Here is a 15,917-nt window from a genome sequence, read left to right on the forward strand (position 1 = left end):
GAAGAAGAAGAAGAAGAAGAAGAAGAAGAAGAAGAAGAAGAAGAAGAAGAAGAAGAAGAAGAAGAAGAAGAAGAAGAAGAAGAAGAAGAAGAACCTATACAGGCCATATCCAGAGGTTAGGCATGGCCCCTGGTTGTGGGATGAGTCCACCCACCCATCTCAAAATTATTAACCCAGAATTGCTCCTAATAAAAGGAAATACAGGGACAAAGTAGAGCAGAAACTGAAGAGAAGGCCATCCAGAGACTGCCCTACCTGGAGATCCACCCTATATGCAGACACCAAACTCAAACACTATTGCTGATGCCAAGAAGTGCTTGTTGACAGGAGCCTGATATAGCTGTCTCCTGAGAGGCTCTGCCAGAGCCTAACCAATACAGATGCGATGCTTGCAGCCAACTGTAGGACTGAGCACAGGGACCTCAATGGAGGAGTAAGGGGAAGGACTGAAAAAACTGAAAGGGGTTTGCAACCTCGTAAGAAGAACAACATCAACCAACCAGACCCCTCAGAGCTCCCAAGGACTAAACCACTAACCAGAGTACATATGGAGGGACCCATGGCTCCAGCTTCATACATAACAGAGGTTTGTCTTATCTGGCATAAATTGGAGGGGAGACCCTTGGTCCTGTGAAGGCTAGATGCCCTAGCAAAGGGGAAGAGGTGAGAGTGAGTGGGTACATGGAGGAGCACCCTCATAGAAGCAGGGGCAAAGGGGGATGGGATAGGGGATTTGTGGAGGAGAAACCAGGAAGGGGGGTAACATTTGAAATGTAAATAAATAAATTAACCAATAAAAAAGAAAAGAAAAGAAAGGTCTTGTGTAGATTCCAACCCAGAATAATAAAGCAAACTTGGCTAAGGTTTAAATAACAAAGGCACATGGCAGAATCAAGTACAATGATTAAGAGGAGACATTAACTTGTCTTTTGGGTGGTTTATGAATAGGCATCTATATATTTCTTACTTTTAGTATCTACATTTGTGCATATAAGTAAATTGTTACTTTTGTAGGTAGAAAGAGCACATAGCAGAGAGAGGGGGAAAGTGCCAACCTTGGTACAACAAATTCAGTAATAAATATATGGAGCTGAACAGTTTAGGAATTGGTTGGTTTTATGGCTCATCTTTACCACACATCGTGCTTCACTTTAAATTTTTATTCACACATACAGCAAACAGATACTGATAAGAAAAGCATTAACTACAAATGTTTTAAATATTAGATTTAATAGACGAGACCTTAACCTTATCTATAACCCTGTTTGGGTTAAGAAAAGCTGAAAGCTACAAAGCAAATGTAACACACACACACACACACACACACACACACACAATGCTAATGACCAAATGACTTCCAGCCTCCAGGATGCATTTATTGAGCAGCCAACAGGAAATTCAGTCCTACTTAATCACAACCATGGGGAATAGGCAAGCATGAGTGGGTGGGTCTTGTGCTAGGGCAAGAGTCAGACACTGGCACTTATGAGAGATACTTCCATCCTGTAAACAGCCTTTTATTGTAAAGCGTCTTATTTATACCAAAGAAACACAGTTCTGTGTCATCTCTCCAGGGCTGAGGTAAAGGAGGATACACACCAAATCATCCTTCACATCATCTGCACATCAGCCAGCTCACAGCTGTGTGAGAACTTTCTAGTTTAAAACCAAAACTCCAAACAGGGCCTACCATTCTGTGAAGAGTGGTCATTTCTGTAGATTGCTGGGTTGTGGAAGGGAATAGATAATATAGTAGAAGACTATGGACAAGGAGAAAAAGGTCATTTGGACATTATCTTTTAAAGAAGAAAATCAATAAGCTTGCATAGGTTGGTGACAATAGGAATTCTGTTGGTAATTCAAAAATTCAAAAGAAGCTACAGTGAATAGTCTGGAGGATGTACTTTGTGAACTAACTTCCACATGCTAAATGGTGACAGTAATCAGTATCATATTTTATGTCCTTATGGTTTGTCCCTAAGTTGGGCTACAATATCAACCACAATGTTATCTTTTCATTATTACAGACTAATTACAGCAACACTTTTGTTAGTATTTAAAAACTGCGATGTTTAAAGTAAACAAGCAGGACTTTATGGTGCAAACTAATAATATTACACCACTCAGAAAATAAAAATTCAAACATATAAGAAAATATTTGCACACCGGAGACATTTCTAATGATGGGAATTGTACTAATTCAGAAGCATCAGTGAGATAACAAGAAACCTTTGTTCATGAGTCTTCATGAAATTTCAGCAACTTCATATACCTTCTGCAATTTTCCAAAAGTCCAAAGGATTTTGAATGGTTTTTTAAGAGTTGAATGTATATTTAATACTCTGCACCTTACAGACAAACTCCAAAATTGCCCACATGCTCTCTAATGGTGCACTCAATAGATGAATCAGATTCCAGAAAACCTGTGCTGATGTTCTGCTGCCCTATTTAGGTGTCCTATGTTGGAGAGAAATAGAAACCTGTACAGAAAGTTACAGACATCACCCTTCTGTACAGTGTTTATGTGTGTTCACTGCTGTCACACTAGCACCCATGTCATCTCATAGCAATCCTGTAAAAATAAACAGATAACATTGTGTTTTATAGTCTAGACAAAGCCAAGGATATAGCCATGGAATGTGTTGTTAGCCTGATACCATCTAGTATCTACAAACTAATCCTCAAACTGCATTCTCTATGCGGTGGAGGCACTTTACACTACTGCCTCTACCAAATGAGTCCCTGGAAAAAGTACTTCACTCCCCCTCATCCAGGAAAATGAAATTAACACCACCTACTTTCTGTAGTGGAGGATGTAAGTTGTAGCATCTAGCGCCTAAAATCTTGGCAGAAGTAGCAATGATAGTTTTATTACTTTCCCTACATTTTCTTTAAGTTTTTCAGGTGTAAAGCCACCAAGCACTTCTTCCCTGCACAAATATGCCTGATTTTCTTTTTCTTCCATTCAAGGCAGCCCCACCTTAAAAAGAAAGGGGGAACAGCTGCTGTCAGGCTTCCTCCACCAAGTCAGACCTCTACGTGAAATTCTGCTCATGAAAAAATCAGTCATCTCATTTGCTAGAATAAAGATGAGGTAATTATTGAACACTCTGAGCCACAGAAATGATTAAGGTTCTGGTGGCATTTACTTATGCAGAAAGATAAGTAGAGTTAAACAGTTGTAACTTGACCAAATGATAAGAAGGATAAAAAAGTCATGAACAAATATTTAAAGGGCAAGATGTAACCAAGGATGTGCAGATATTATTTACAGAAATTTAGAGAGATGAAATGAGACATGTGGTGGAATAAAAAGATGTTAAGCAATGAAATTCTGTTTTAAAGACATTTTCAAGGCGGGGGGCGGAGGGGAATTGTTGTGTTCTGGGGACATGAAGTGAGCAAACAATCTCTTGTCTAACATTTGAAGCACCCTGACAAAAGACACTGCACTTACATGTTAGTGATGGAGCATAGTGATTCCTAGTCACTCTTGGAAGATCTAACAAGAATGCACAATAGAACTGTGCCTGCAGGTTTATTACTACATTCCAGCTGCAGCTTTGAGCCATCTCTCATACCTGAAGAGCCCTTTGTCATTCTGATAGGAATTAAAATAAACAATGGAAAACACAAAAACAAAACCATTAGCTTAATTTTCTTACCAGAGCTCATAATTATAGGTCTGTATGTATTAGATAGGCCTAGAAGAGAATGTATGTTCTTGAAAATGTTTAGATGCAATAGGGAGCAAATGTGTCCTTGAAAACATTCTCCGGAAAGATTTCTCTTCTTGACTTCCATTTCTTTCTACATGGCACTTGAATCTGAGTGAAAGTTTTTACTAAGTATACAAAACAGTATTTTAACTTGCCAAATAATTATTTGCTGTGATAGTAATTGAGGAGTTTAAAAACAGTCACTGCTTAAGGCAAATCTTTTATATTTGAAAATAAAGACAAATAATTGAGGCTTATTCTTTAAAAGTCCATTCAGAATTTTTTCCATATAATGAAGATAAATCATTTGATGTGGACTAAATATGCTCTACAGAATAGTTTACCCTCATAAAGAAATACTGCTGTCTTTTAATGGCACCAGTGAATTAGCAATAGTGTTTGGCAGAAACACAGCCACATACTGGCAATAAATAACTTATTAACACACAGGGAAAAAAAGCCACCTATAGCCAGACTTGGTGGTATATACCTGAAATCTCAACATACTAGAGGCTGAGGTACGAGTGTTGCCGTGAGTTTCAGATTAGCCTGGGCCATACACAGAGTACTAGGTTGCCAAAGCTAACAGGACACTACCAAAAAAAAAATCATATCATAGCTATGAAAATCATATGAAAGCTTAAGATAGTATAAGCTGTAAGTTCTAAATATTTTTGTGTTAATATTAGATAAAATACAGTAAAAATACAAATTTATTGTGAACATCAAAATGTTCAAGGCTATGCAGGTGCGTTAAGATCAGACAGCAGGACCCCAGAACGTCTGTAGCTCATCAGTGATGTTGACAAATCAGGTTCATGATGAGGAAAACTAATGTAAAATCTATTAGAAAGACTGATCTGGGGAGAGGACTAGGTTTTCTTTCAATCAGTGGTCAATAAAAGACAATTCTATAGAAACACACGATCAAGAAAGGATTCCTTCTCAAATTTGGACATATTATCACGTGCTTACATGGAAATGAGATTATGTACTGATAGTTACATTGTGGTTTAGAAAAGATAACAATTATGCCAATGATGAACCTACATTGGAAGAAGATATGTGATTCAATTTAAGGTTTTTGCAAGGTTGGAGAACTAAGGTCTATCCCCAGTTAGGTATGAAAAGGGAGCAAACAGATAGATGTATAGTCTGGCTTCTTGAAACCATGGAACTCTGTAAAAACATATTGTTTATTATTGCTTTGTTTTTTTCAGAGTCAGAAGCTAAGATACTAGTGAGGGTGAAGAAAGGGAGCACTTGGAGGATATTTTAAGAGGAAAAGATAAGAAATATTACTTAGCTAAAGAGAAATCATTTTTTTTTTTTGGTTTTGTTGTTGTTGTTGTTGATGATGATGATTTTTTAATGCAGAAGGGGGCTACTTGAAGTTATTTACTCCAAAGTTTAGGTAGGAACAGTTCAGATGTCTGTAGATTTTTCTCTCCAGACAAAATCAGCCATGCTGATGCTAGCATAAAAAGCATTGGCCATTGGATTAAGCAGTTAGTTTTTCCCTGCCGTGAAAACAACTAGAAAAGGCAGTGAATACTTCAACCAAATCTCTTGTAACTAAACTAATAAGGAGTTGCAGACTTAAACACTCTCCTATGTGCAATATATATAAAGTATAAAATACAACTTACAAGTTGTATTTGTCTACAAGATGTACTTGACTACATCATATTTTATAGAATCAGTACGAAGAATAAAATATAAGAACTTGTTTTTAAAAAGGACTATAAGCCAAGGAGATGATTAAAAACCAGCAAAGCTCAGTAGATTTCTAACCATCTGTAATTTTCATGATTAATTTGTAATCCTCTAGCCTCAGTGGCTTAACTTCATTTTATCATGTAAAATAAGACCAATGATAAATATAATCAATAACACATATTAATGAGTATAAAAGGTATTTAGAATATACTTTCCATGACAAGTAATATAATATTTAACATAGATTTCACTCTTGTTAGTGCAGCAAATATCTGACACAAACAACATAAGGAAGGAAGGGGTTTATTTGGGCTCACAGTCTAAGGGTATAATCACCATGTTGGGGAAGTCATAGTGGAAGAACTAAAGCAGATGGTGATACTGCGTCTGTAGTCAGAAAGCAGAAAGCAAGATAGATGCTTCTGCTCAGCTCTCTTTTTCATTTGTATTCAGTCTAGAATCTCAACCCTTGAAATACTTTGCCCACAGTTAAGATGGGTCTTTCCACTTCAATCAGCCAAATCTGTACAATCCCTTATAGGCATATTCAGAAGCTAACCTAATTTAGATAATTCCTCATGGCATGCCCAGAGGCGTGACTCCTAGGTAATTCCAGATCTATGAAGGTAACAATTATTAACTGCCATAGCATTATTGTATGTAACATCCAGCTATACTAAAAACTAAGTTGCATTTCTATATCAAAAGTGGCTTGGTGAATCACAGAACTTTCTTTTCTTTATTCTTTTTACAAAACTCACAATCTTTCCTTTGAGGTAAATTTGCTTCTGGCATTAGTCTTAAAGTTAATAATGCAGTGTTAGATTGATTTGTAATTAGATCCCTGTTGCAGAAACAGCAGCTAGATGACAGTTAATCTCATCCACATATATACATATTGCATTTCCTATTATTACCTGCAGTAATGTGACTTCCATTAATAAAGAACTTAAAACGTCATAAGGGACTGTAAAGAGTTGGGGAAGAGAGAAGAGTCAGGAAGTTGTATGCTAGTCACAGTTGAGGCCCTGACTACTAACTGACTACTAACTGACTATCTCCTAGTCTCACACCAATATCTATCAACATGAAAGATGTATAAAACACAGGGTGAATCGCATTCTGTAAAAAGTATTTCACAAAATTGAATGACATTATGAAAGAAGAGATTTCCCCCAACCATAAACAAGTAATTCTGATAAAATAGCTTAGAAAAAGGTAGCTAGTTATCCCAAAGAACAGTAAATAAAGACATAGTCATGAGACCTGAGTTTCTTAACAAAGACAGGAGTCATTGCAGATATTGCCACTCAATATCTGGTTCAGAGAGTAAGCAATTTTCTTTATTTTAACCTCCCTAAAGTGATCTCTTATAGATTTACCATTATTGGTCTATTTTTCTCGCTTCCGAGTATTAAAATAATAATATTGAAATTATCATATGCCATTTAGATTGTACAATTATCATAGTCCTTTTAGCTAAAGGTTTCTCATCATTTGTGAAGAAGTACATGAACAGTATAACCAAAGAAAAAACAATTTCAAAACTAAAAATAAGATAGACCATATTGAAAAGCCCCACTTTTAATTTCTGCCATTTTTAAAATTAACCAAATGAAACATAAAATTATAATTTTGCATGAAGCTATGGAAGATTCATGAATGGTTTGAAAAACAATATTCTCAAAATGAGATTAGGAAGAATTAAAAACATCTGCATATGTGTTGCCATTCTATTCATAGAAGTTAAGAAACTAAAACAACCCATGTCCTTTACCTGATGTGAACAAAGAAAATGTGATATGTATATTAAATGAAAAACTACTCAGCCATAAAAATGGAGGACACTTTCCTGTTTGTGACATCTTAGATAGAACTGGAAATAACTAAATTAAATAACCATACATATAGTGGCATGTCTCATAGGCTCTTAGCACATGCAAAGTATAAAAACTTATTTCATAAAGGATAAGACAGTGAGGATGGGGAATAGAGAAAGACTGCTCATTAGGCCCTTGGTCTTGCAAAGATTCTAGGCTCCAGTATAGGAGAATGCCAGGCCAGGAAGTGGGAGTGGGTGGGTTGGGGAGCAGGGGGAGGGGGAAGGGTATAGGGAATTTTTGGAGAGGAAAGTAGGAAAGGGGATAACATTTGAAATGTAAATGAAGAAAACATCTAAGAAAAATAAATAAATCTAAAAAAATCAGCAAACAACAACAACAACAAAAAAAAACAACCCAAACAACTCAGGTGAACTCAGGTGAACTATTGCATAGCAGGATGTAGAGATTAAATGATAAAGCACTGCAAATTCAAAGCTAGCAGAAAGGATTTTTAATATCTTCACTATAAAGTATACATGTTTGAGGAGTTTGATATTCTAATATAACTTAAACAGTGCTTATATACATCAAAGTATCAAAGGGGCTAGACATGCTCTTTCCAGCCTGTGATCCCAGACTTGGTCAGCTGAGACAGAAAACAGCAAGTCTAAAACCATCCAGAGCTAGAGAGTAAGTTCAAAGCCAACCTGAGAAACATAGGGAGAGTTTCTCTCAAATTAAAAACACTGTACTAGAGATGAAGTTAGGTGTAGATTGCTTGCCCAGTATGTCATTGTCCCTCAGTTCAATAGCCAGTACCACACTACCTCGAAGGGAAAAAATGGTTTTCCATTAATCTGAATATTTTGTCTAGAATTAAAAGGATATAAATTGAAAAAATAAAAATATAAATATAAAAATAGGATTACTAAAGACAATGAAACTCCACAGAAATTATTATCTACATGTAATATCATCCCTAAATTTTCACTGAGTGAAATATGAAGGGAAAGCTGTAGTTGACTATGAAACCCATGGGAGTGCAAGCAGAGGAGGTCTCATATTTCTTGGGTGGACTTTATGTTAAAAAAAAAAAAGTCAAAAGGCATTGCTTTATTGCTTTAGTGTGTAGAAATTAAACTCAATGAATATAATTCAACCCAGAACAAACCATATTTTGAATATCTATCTTAATATAGCAATTACATTTACTTCATTAGACATTTTAATTTATTGTACTGCTGAAGCAATGACTACTCACAATGAACATGGGATGTTGAAACCAAAACAAGAAAATCAGTGGGGAGACAATTCAATTATATTCCTATTAGATCTTTAAATGTCCATTTAAAAATAAAATTAAACATTTCAATTAAGAAACAGCATGATTTTCATAGTCATAGTATAATTAACAAAAGATAGAACTCCAGTTATTAAACAGCAACAAGTCTTATCAAAATATGTGTAGGAAGATTCTGGTAGTCTCAGAAAACAAAAACATAAACAGCAAAAATAGAAACAAAACATGCTTAAAACATTTCAAAAAAAAAAAAGTAAGAAGAAATGTGCTTTAGAGGGAAAAGTTTCTTTTACTTTAGTTTCCATGAGCACCTTCATAAGCCTGTGTGCCCATGCCCTGTGGTTGCAGCATCAACCTGGAGGTCCTGTGTTTTTGTCTGTGTTGATCACTTCTTGAGCGGCTAGTTTTCTTTTATACTGTGCTTTGTTAAGAGGGAAGGCTCTTCTCATTTCTTAGGAGATGGAGCTTTTTCACTACCACTTGAGGACAGCTGTTTTGTCTCTACAGATACACATGCATTTTCTGCATTTTAGAACACAGATTAACATGAAAACATGATTTAAGTAGTACATTTTTCATTTCCAAAATTTTAGCTACCCTGCAATTTATTTTAGGCAAGATGTGTTGTTAGCGAACCTGTACCTACTGCCTAAACACAAACAGTGCGTACTTCAATGGCTCCAGTGATCCCAGGTAAAAGTGCAAATAAAATATTAACCTGCAAGAGACAATTACACAGGCCTCAGAGAGTTTTTGAAAGGCTACTATTCTACAAACAGACATGCTCTTGCTTGTTATGCTGCATGATATTTTAACATGTAATAGCAGAAGTGTAATGTTTTTAGGATAAGATCGTTACCTTCAGCTTCTGTTTTAAATTTTCTGCAAAGATTTCAAATAAGAAAACAATTTGCCAACTGTTTCCTGTGTGTTCCTCTTTCTTTATAAAAAGTTAGCATACACTTTAAATGTGTTCCATGTATTATGCAGGTATTAAAATGAGGCAACTGGTATTCTTGATATCTACAGGCCCATTTCTGAAGAACAAATTACATTTATGCAGTTGTTAAGGTAAAGTAGAAAAACATGGAGACTTGAAAGGAATTTTTATTTTAGTATGATCTAGTGAGAACATTGAGGCTGAGGGACAGTTCTTTAGTGTGGATCTGTTGCCATCCCATTCCCCCCCACCCCCAGTTAAATGGCAGAGATGAGCACCCCCAGGGCCCAGAAACTCTATCAAGATTTGAAAACTGAAGAAAATGAACTTTCTTCTTAAACAAAATAGACTAAAGATGTGTGCTAAATAATTTTTATCAGGTATATACAACAAAAGAAATTACAAAATGCCACTGAGGGTTACTTTTATATGATGCAGTTAGTGAAGACTTCTCAGAAGGCATCTTTTCCTAGCTTTCAGAAATAAGATTAATTCTTGTATCCGAGTATAGAAGTGAAGAGAACATTCCAGGCACAGAGCAAAGCATGCATTCATGCAAACACATGCACACACACACACACACACACACACACACACACACACACACACATACATGTAAACATACATACATGCAAGAAACAAATTCATATGGCTAATTTGCTGGATGCTAACTTTTGATTAAAGTCAGAGGAAGTGAGAAGGCAGAAGTAGAGGAATCTGGGAAGGTGGAATCATCATAGCACCTATCATGCTACAGCCATCCAGCAGAAGGCTCAGGGGCAAATCAAAGCATATAATGAGGTTTTGGGTGGTGGGGTTTTAGTTTAACCCATTTGACAATACAGAAATTGCTATCTAATAGAGTGTTAGTTTTTTGCTTTTTGTTCCTTTGAGAGAAGATTTCACACATTTAGTGCTGGCCTTGAACTCTTGATCTTCCTGCCCCCACCTACCAAGTTTTGTTGTTACATGTATGCATTACTATAGCCAGCTAAAAATTTTTAAAGAGGGAAAAATCAATTCCCTGAGTTTAAAAAATATTTATTGCCTTTCTCCAAGACATAAAATTTACATCTATTGTTTTGTCTTGTTTTAAAGAGTCAATGTATATTATACTTGAAGGTGTGCTTCAAGAGTTGCTATACCTCTTTTTTTTCTCTCTCTGTGAACTAAGATTTTTCCTGCCAGTAGGTTTTTGCATGTATACTCCATTTTTTTTTTTTACCATCTCTCGTGCCGTTACACCCTCACCAACAGGCAGTCCTCAATGTGGGCATCATCCTCCCTCATCTTCACTAAACTCATTCCTCAGCTAATCTTTTCCCTAGTTCTGCATTCTCCTCCTCTGTGCTACAGGTCTGTAGAACTCTGGACATATTTCTCACCCATTTGTTCTCCTTCTATGCAATAACTCTGTAGCCTGTGTATGTGAGCTCCATGGGGAAGAGGCTCTCTTAGTTATTAACCTAGTTATCTATAAGATCTGTAGCAAGGCTTATCACACTATAAACTTTCAATACTCTTTTGTCAGGTTATTGATTTTCAATTATTAAGAATAATATATGAAACTATCATACTTAAAAGGTTATGTCTACCTACTGGCGAATTAGATTTTAAAGGCTTTTTATGTGATGAAAAAGGAACAAAAGAAAATATTGTGTATAAATTTTTTTCTTACACTCTCTCAGCAAAAACAAGGTGACAACATGGTACCAAATGTAATTTTCTTACAGACCATCAAGGAGTGTGTGTGTGTGTGTGTGTGTGTGCTCAGACTTAAGAATATTAAAAAAAGAGTAAACATTAAAAATAGAAAATTGACTATTAGAGAGCCCAGATATCTTTCTAGACTTGGAAAAAAAATTATCTTGAAATTCATCACAGGTCAAGTAACCCCTCCTTCATCACCCAATATAGCACAAAAGATCCACTGTGTTTATAAAATAATCTAATTGTTGCACATTTTAAGAATGTACATTGTAACCTTTAGCACTGTTAAGCTGTGTTTGTACTAAGATAATCTTATTCAGGAGAGAATATATCCATTGCAGTTTAACTAGATGGCAAGTTCAACTCACTGCTGTGAATGTTGTGTTCCAATGAATAATCTATCTGATAAAGTAGAAAGCAGACACTGTGGTAGTGATGGATACTGGTATGGACAGTAACCAGAACACTGACCTTAAAGATTTCCTGTATAAGGTTCCTGTATAAAGTGCAAACGACAAGTTAATTATTCTTCATAATTGTCACTGCTCTAAAATCTCCTTATCCCTTTGCCTTTATAAGGAAGTTTCTCCTGTTACAGATACACAATTGCATTTCCATTAAAATGTGCATGAGAGCATTTCTTACTTGTGTTCTTTTGAGCTTGATGGCAACAAACAGGAACTTAGCTAAAATTCAGTTATCGACCCTTTTCATATTTAGCATTATTTTTAAAAAGGCATCAAAACTTTTTGTCATAGATGGGAAAAGGCATGGACACATACAAATGCACACAGAAACCCAAGCTTTTCAAGAGTGTCTCTTCCTTGTCTTTAAAGGAGCAGGACACTGAAAGCAAACACAGCTGGGCTGGCAGAATGCATTGTGCTGGGCAAACACAGATAACCATTAATGTAACTATGTTGTTTCCTGCCCACCTGGTTAGATATAGCAAGCATCCCTGTGTTGTCCTCCTAATGCCCCAGCCCCACATGCTCCTAAAACAGCTGCCCTTTCTAACTGGGTGTGGAGAGGGGGCATCTGGCTAGGCTCTGTCTCCTGAGTAAATACTGACATTTTACAGGCAGCAGAAGGTCATCAGGGCACTAACTCTGAAAATATCATAGTAATGTCACACATAGTAAGAAGGGTTCTATGCTGGTCATGTTTGTGTAGTAACTGTTCATGCTCCATATAATTTGCTAGTTTATCATTTAAAAACAGACAAAACAGGAATACATTCTTCCCTCACGGGCCCAGTCAGATTCATTCCTAGGGTAACTCTGTATTCACCCAAGATTTGACTACAGGACACAGAGGCCGGTGAGCCGAAGGGATCAGAGCCCTTTGATAACCAGCTTTCCATTAACTCTCCACTGAGCTAACCCCTTAATTCATGCTCTCCCAGCTGCTCATTTCTTTTACAATAGTCCCAGCAGAGGGTTCCTTTCATCAAGAGATATGAACCATGGGGTTTTCAAGAGACTAAAGATACCAGGTGAGGCGGGGCACACATGATTCCTGACATCTAACTTACTAGGGGTACAACATGCATGACCTGAGGCACTGCGGAAGGCAGACCCTCATCCTGCATTCTAGAGCGAATGCTGTTCTCTGGGGAGCCCTAACGTCTGGAAGAAGAGTGCAAACAGATTTTCGGGAGCTCCTCTCGCAGGAGAATCAGAAAGCAAGAGCCTGCTAGGAGCTAGCCAATTTGAGGGCTCTGGGCGGGCTTGAGTTCCCAGTGGCTGGCTACAGGTTGCCTGGGAGCAGATTCACAGCTACACCGGGAAGGCGCTCTGGCGCGCTGGAGGGAGATCAGAAGGTTGGAGATGGGTGGACAGAAACACGAGGAATGAAGCAGCAAGGGAAGCCCGAAGCGGTTCTATTCAGGTAGTGAAATGCCAGCCATCCCATCCGAGGCATACCTCCCCACCGTGACCCACACAGACCTTGGCGCCGCAACCTGCGCTTCTTGAGGCCGAAGATGCGCACTTTAGAGAAGATATCCACCAGGTTGCCATTGCAAAGCCCGCGGTTCTTGCTGGGGCTGCTCCGCCTCCTGCTGGCAGAGGGCCGGTCCCAGTGCTGCTCCCGCGCCTGCCGCTTCTGACGGATCAAGCCGCTGGCGATGGCCGCGGCCATGGTGGCCCAGGGAATGGGTCCCGGGGAGGGAGGGACAGAAGCAAGGGGAGCTGGGGCACTGGAGAGGAAAGGGGCGGCGCAGACAGCTGCTCGCCCTAAGGGAAGCAGAGGGAGGGGCGGTCTGGAGGGGCTGGGGACAGAGGTGAGGGTGGTCAGTCCCTACTAGGACCCATCGCCCAGTCTACTGAGCTTGGACCAGGCAAGCAGATGCTCTCGGGACACAGCAGAGCCAGCACGGGGAACTGGAGGTCGCAGCTGCTTCCGAGTCCAGAGGGCTGTGGCTGACGGTCACCTCCTATCGCTGGAGCCCTCTCGGGGTCGCCACCGCCACCAGCTCAGCTTTCTTGTCCTGCCTGCCTCCCGTGTGAAAGGTTGGCAGATCTGTGGGCTTCCTTCCTGGGCACAGGATGGAGGGGCGGAGGACAGGTCGCGACAGTTTATCAGCGCATTTGTGGGTCCCTGGACGCGATGGGCAGGTCTCAGTGCCCTGCTCAAGCTGCCCTCAGGCAGGTGCGGCCACAGCGGTCCGCTCTTGGCTTCTGCCTGTGATTGTCAAGTGCTTTGGAAATCAGCATCTGGAGAGAGCAATCTTCTCCCCTGAGCTCTGTAATCAAAGCGCTCCATTCCCACCCCACTATCCCCTCCCAACTATGTGGTCCCCACCCGATGTGTCTACACACACACACACACACACACACACACAAAGTATATGCAGTGATGTTTTAAAATACTAATAAAAAGAGAAAGGTAAAATGAATTGCATGGGGTGGGATGCCAAGATGCTAGACTAAGGAGGTAGAATTGAAAGAATATCCATGCACTTTGGCTCAAATGAAACTCGCATGTTTCCGAGGCTGTCACAGCTTAAGGGTGTAGAGTCCACAGAAAACTCTCAGCAGCAGCTGAGGGGTGAGATGGTCTCTGCTCTCTAGTTAATCTCTCTAGCACCAAAGCATCCCCACACCACAGAGGAGGAGGGAGGAGAGTTAGCCCTGGGGAGGGAGGTGCCCTCACTTATCACCTAGTCACCCAAACTTGTTGGACTCTCTTCTGCTGCCAAGAAGGGTAGGTTTATCATTTTGAACCATCAATACTTAGCAAAAAGAAGAACCAGGGGAAAGAACATAGATAATTTGTTCTAATATAGAATGGAGGAAAGAGCTTCCAGCTCTATTTCCCAAAGGGTTGAAGAGAAGCAGCCAGGGGCTACACAGGTTCTACACAGAGAGCTGGATTAGGATAAGAGCCTGGGAGAATACTGAGGAAGCCTTAGCACAAAGATTAGCACAGTGTGGAGAAAGGGTGTCTGTCACAGCACTCAGCAATAGCAAAGAGCAGTCAGACTAAGGGCATGTCATCATGAGCTCTGCTTTTCTTTAGTTTGCCTAGATGGAAAAGCACCATCAGAGAGCAAAGCCACTTGAGCTGGATCTGAAATTCAAAGATAATACTTTATATCTCGTACCTTCAGTGTTTTGCCTGTAACCTAACAGTGTTCTTTCTCGGGAAAGGGAACACAGCTGGGAAAAGGAAGACTGAGGAAAAGCTCTTCATGCCTTGGGTGAACAGTTAGTAGTTGTAGTTGATCCAAGCACTAGATGCACCACCACCACCACCACCCTGCCCAATTTTGTCTATCATCCCAGGAAGACAAGGAGAAAGAAAGGCAAAAGCTAAACTTCTCACCATCCAATATGGACACAGACATAGCATGCTTTGGCAATCATTGACAGGGTTTTAGAAATCTTCTCCCAGCACTACATGAGAACTGGAAAGAGGGATAAGGAAGACAGGAAGTCTCTGAAGCAGTGTTGAACAAAAATGTACTATTTCCTTTGTTTTGGATAATAGTTAAAAAGTACTACAAAGATATGACTAGGCAAATAAGGAAAGTCTTGCCTAGGATGTATTCCAGGGAAGCTGAACTTCTTCCCCCTACAACTGATCCATATCTTCCCCTTGTAAGGAATTCTTTTTCTTTCACTACTCTTCCTTTAGATCTCCTTTCTTACTAGAGATGTGGAGAACATCTGCTGAAATGATAGTGTGTAAATTTGGATCCAGGGCAGGTATTATTAGGTTTAGGATAATATTGTTTTTGATATTAAGAGGTATGTCCTGTAAGGTTATTCCCATCACTTGGCTGTTACATCTACAAACACCACAATTACTAAGAAGGATATTTTAGAGTTACCTTGTCTAAAATGTGTACTGCTTTGTCACCCATGAGTTTAAAGAGAAAACTGAGAAAAGGGGAACACCAATGTATTTTGAGTGTGTGTTTGTGAAGCAGTGTCGTGGTTCACAAAGAAAAAAGATTGTTTACAGAGAGATGAGCAACCCTAATAAAACACGAATAAAAGTATGACTGTTCTTTTGCTAAATCACAGGGCTTATTAAGAACCCAATAAGCCGGGCAGTGGTGGTGCACGCCTTTAGTCCCAGGCAGAGGCAGAGGCAGAGGCAGAGGCAGGAGGATTTCTGAATTCGAGGCCAGCCTGGTCTTCAGAGTGAGTTCTAGGACAGCCATGGATACACAGAGAAACCCTGTCTCGAAAAAAAAA

General features: G+C 39.1%; 1 protein-coding gene across 6 annotated transcripts in view; it reads right to left on the reverse strand.

The window, feature by feature from the left end:
- Fgf14 (fibroblast growth factor 14) overlaps nucleotides 1–15,917 on the reverse strand; it is a 637,724-nt gene that overhangs the window by 189,499 nt on the left and 432,308 nt on the right. Inside the window, exon 1 of one of the 6 annotated variants that reach the window (XM_021181487.2) lies at nucleotides 13,161–13,734. The exons of the other annotated variants lie outside the window; for them this stretch is intronic. Coding sequence (XP_021037146.1) covers nucleotides 13,161–13,353 — 193 coding nt within the window. The 5' untranslated portion in view covers nucleotides 13,354–13,734. Of the gene's footprint in view, nucleotides 1–13,160; nucleotides 13,735–15,917 lie in introns of those variants that run through there. 6 annotated transcript variants of the gene reach the window in all.

The sequence above is a fragment of the Mus caroli genome, chromosome 14, assembly GCF_900094665.2.
Source record: "Mus caroli chromosome 14, CAROLI_EIJ_v1.1, whole genome shotgun sequence".
Taxonomy (NCBI): domain Eukaryota; kingdom Metazoa; phylum Chordata; class Mammalia; order Rodentia; family Muridae; genus Mus; species Mus caroli.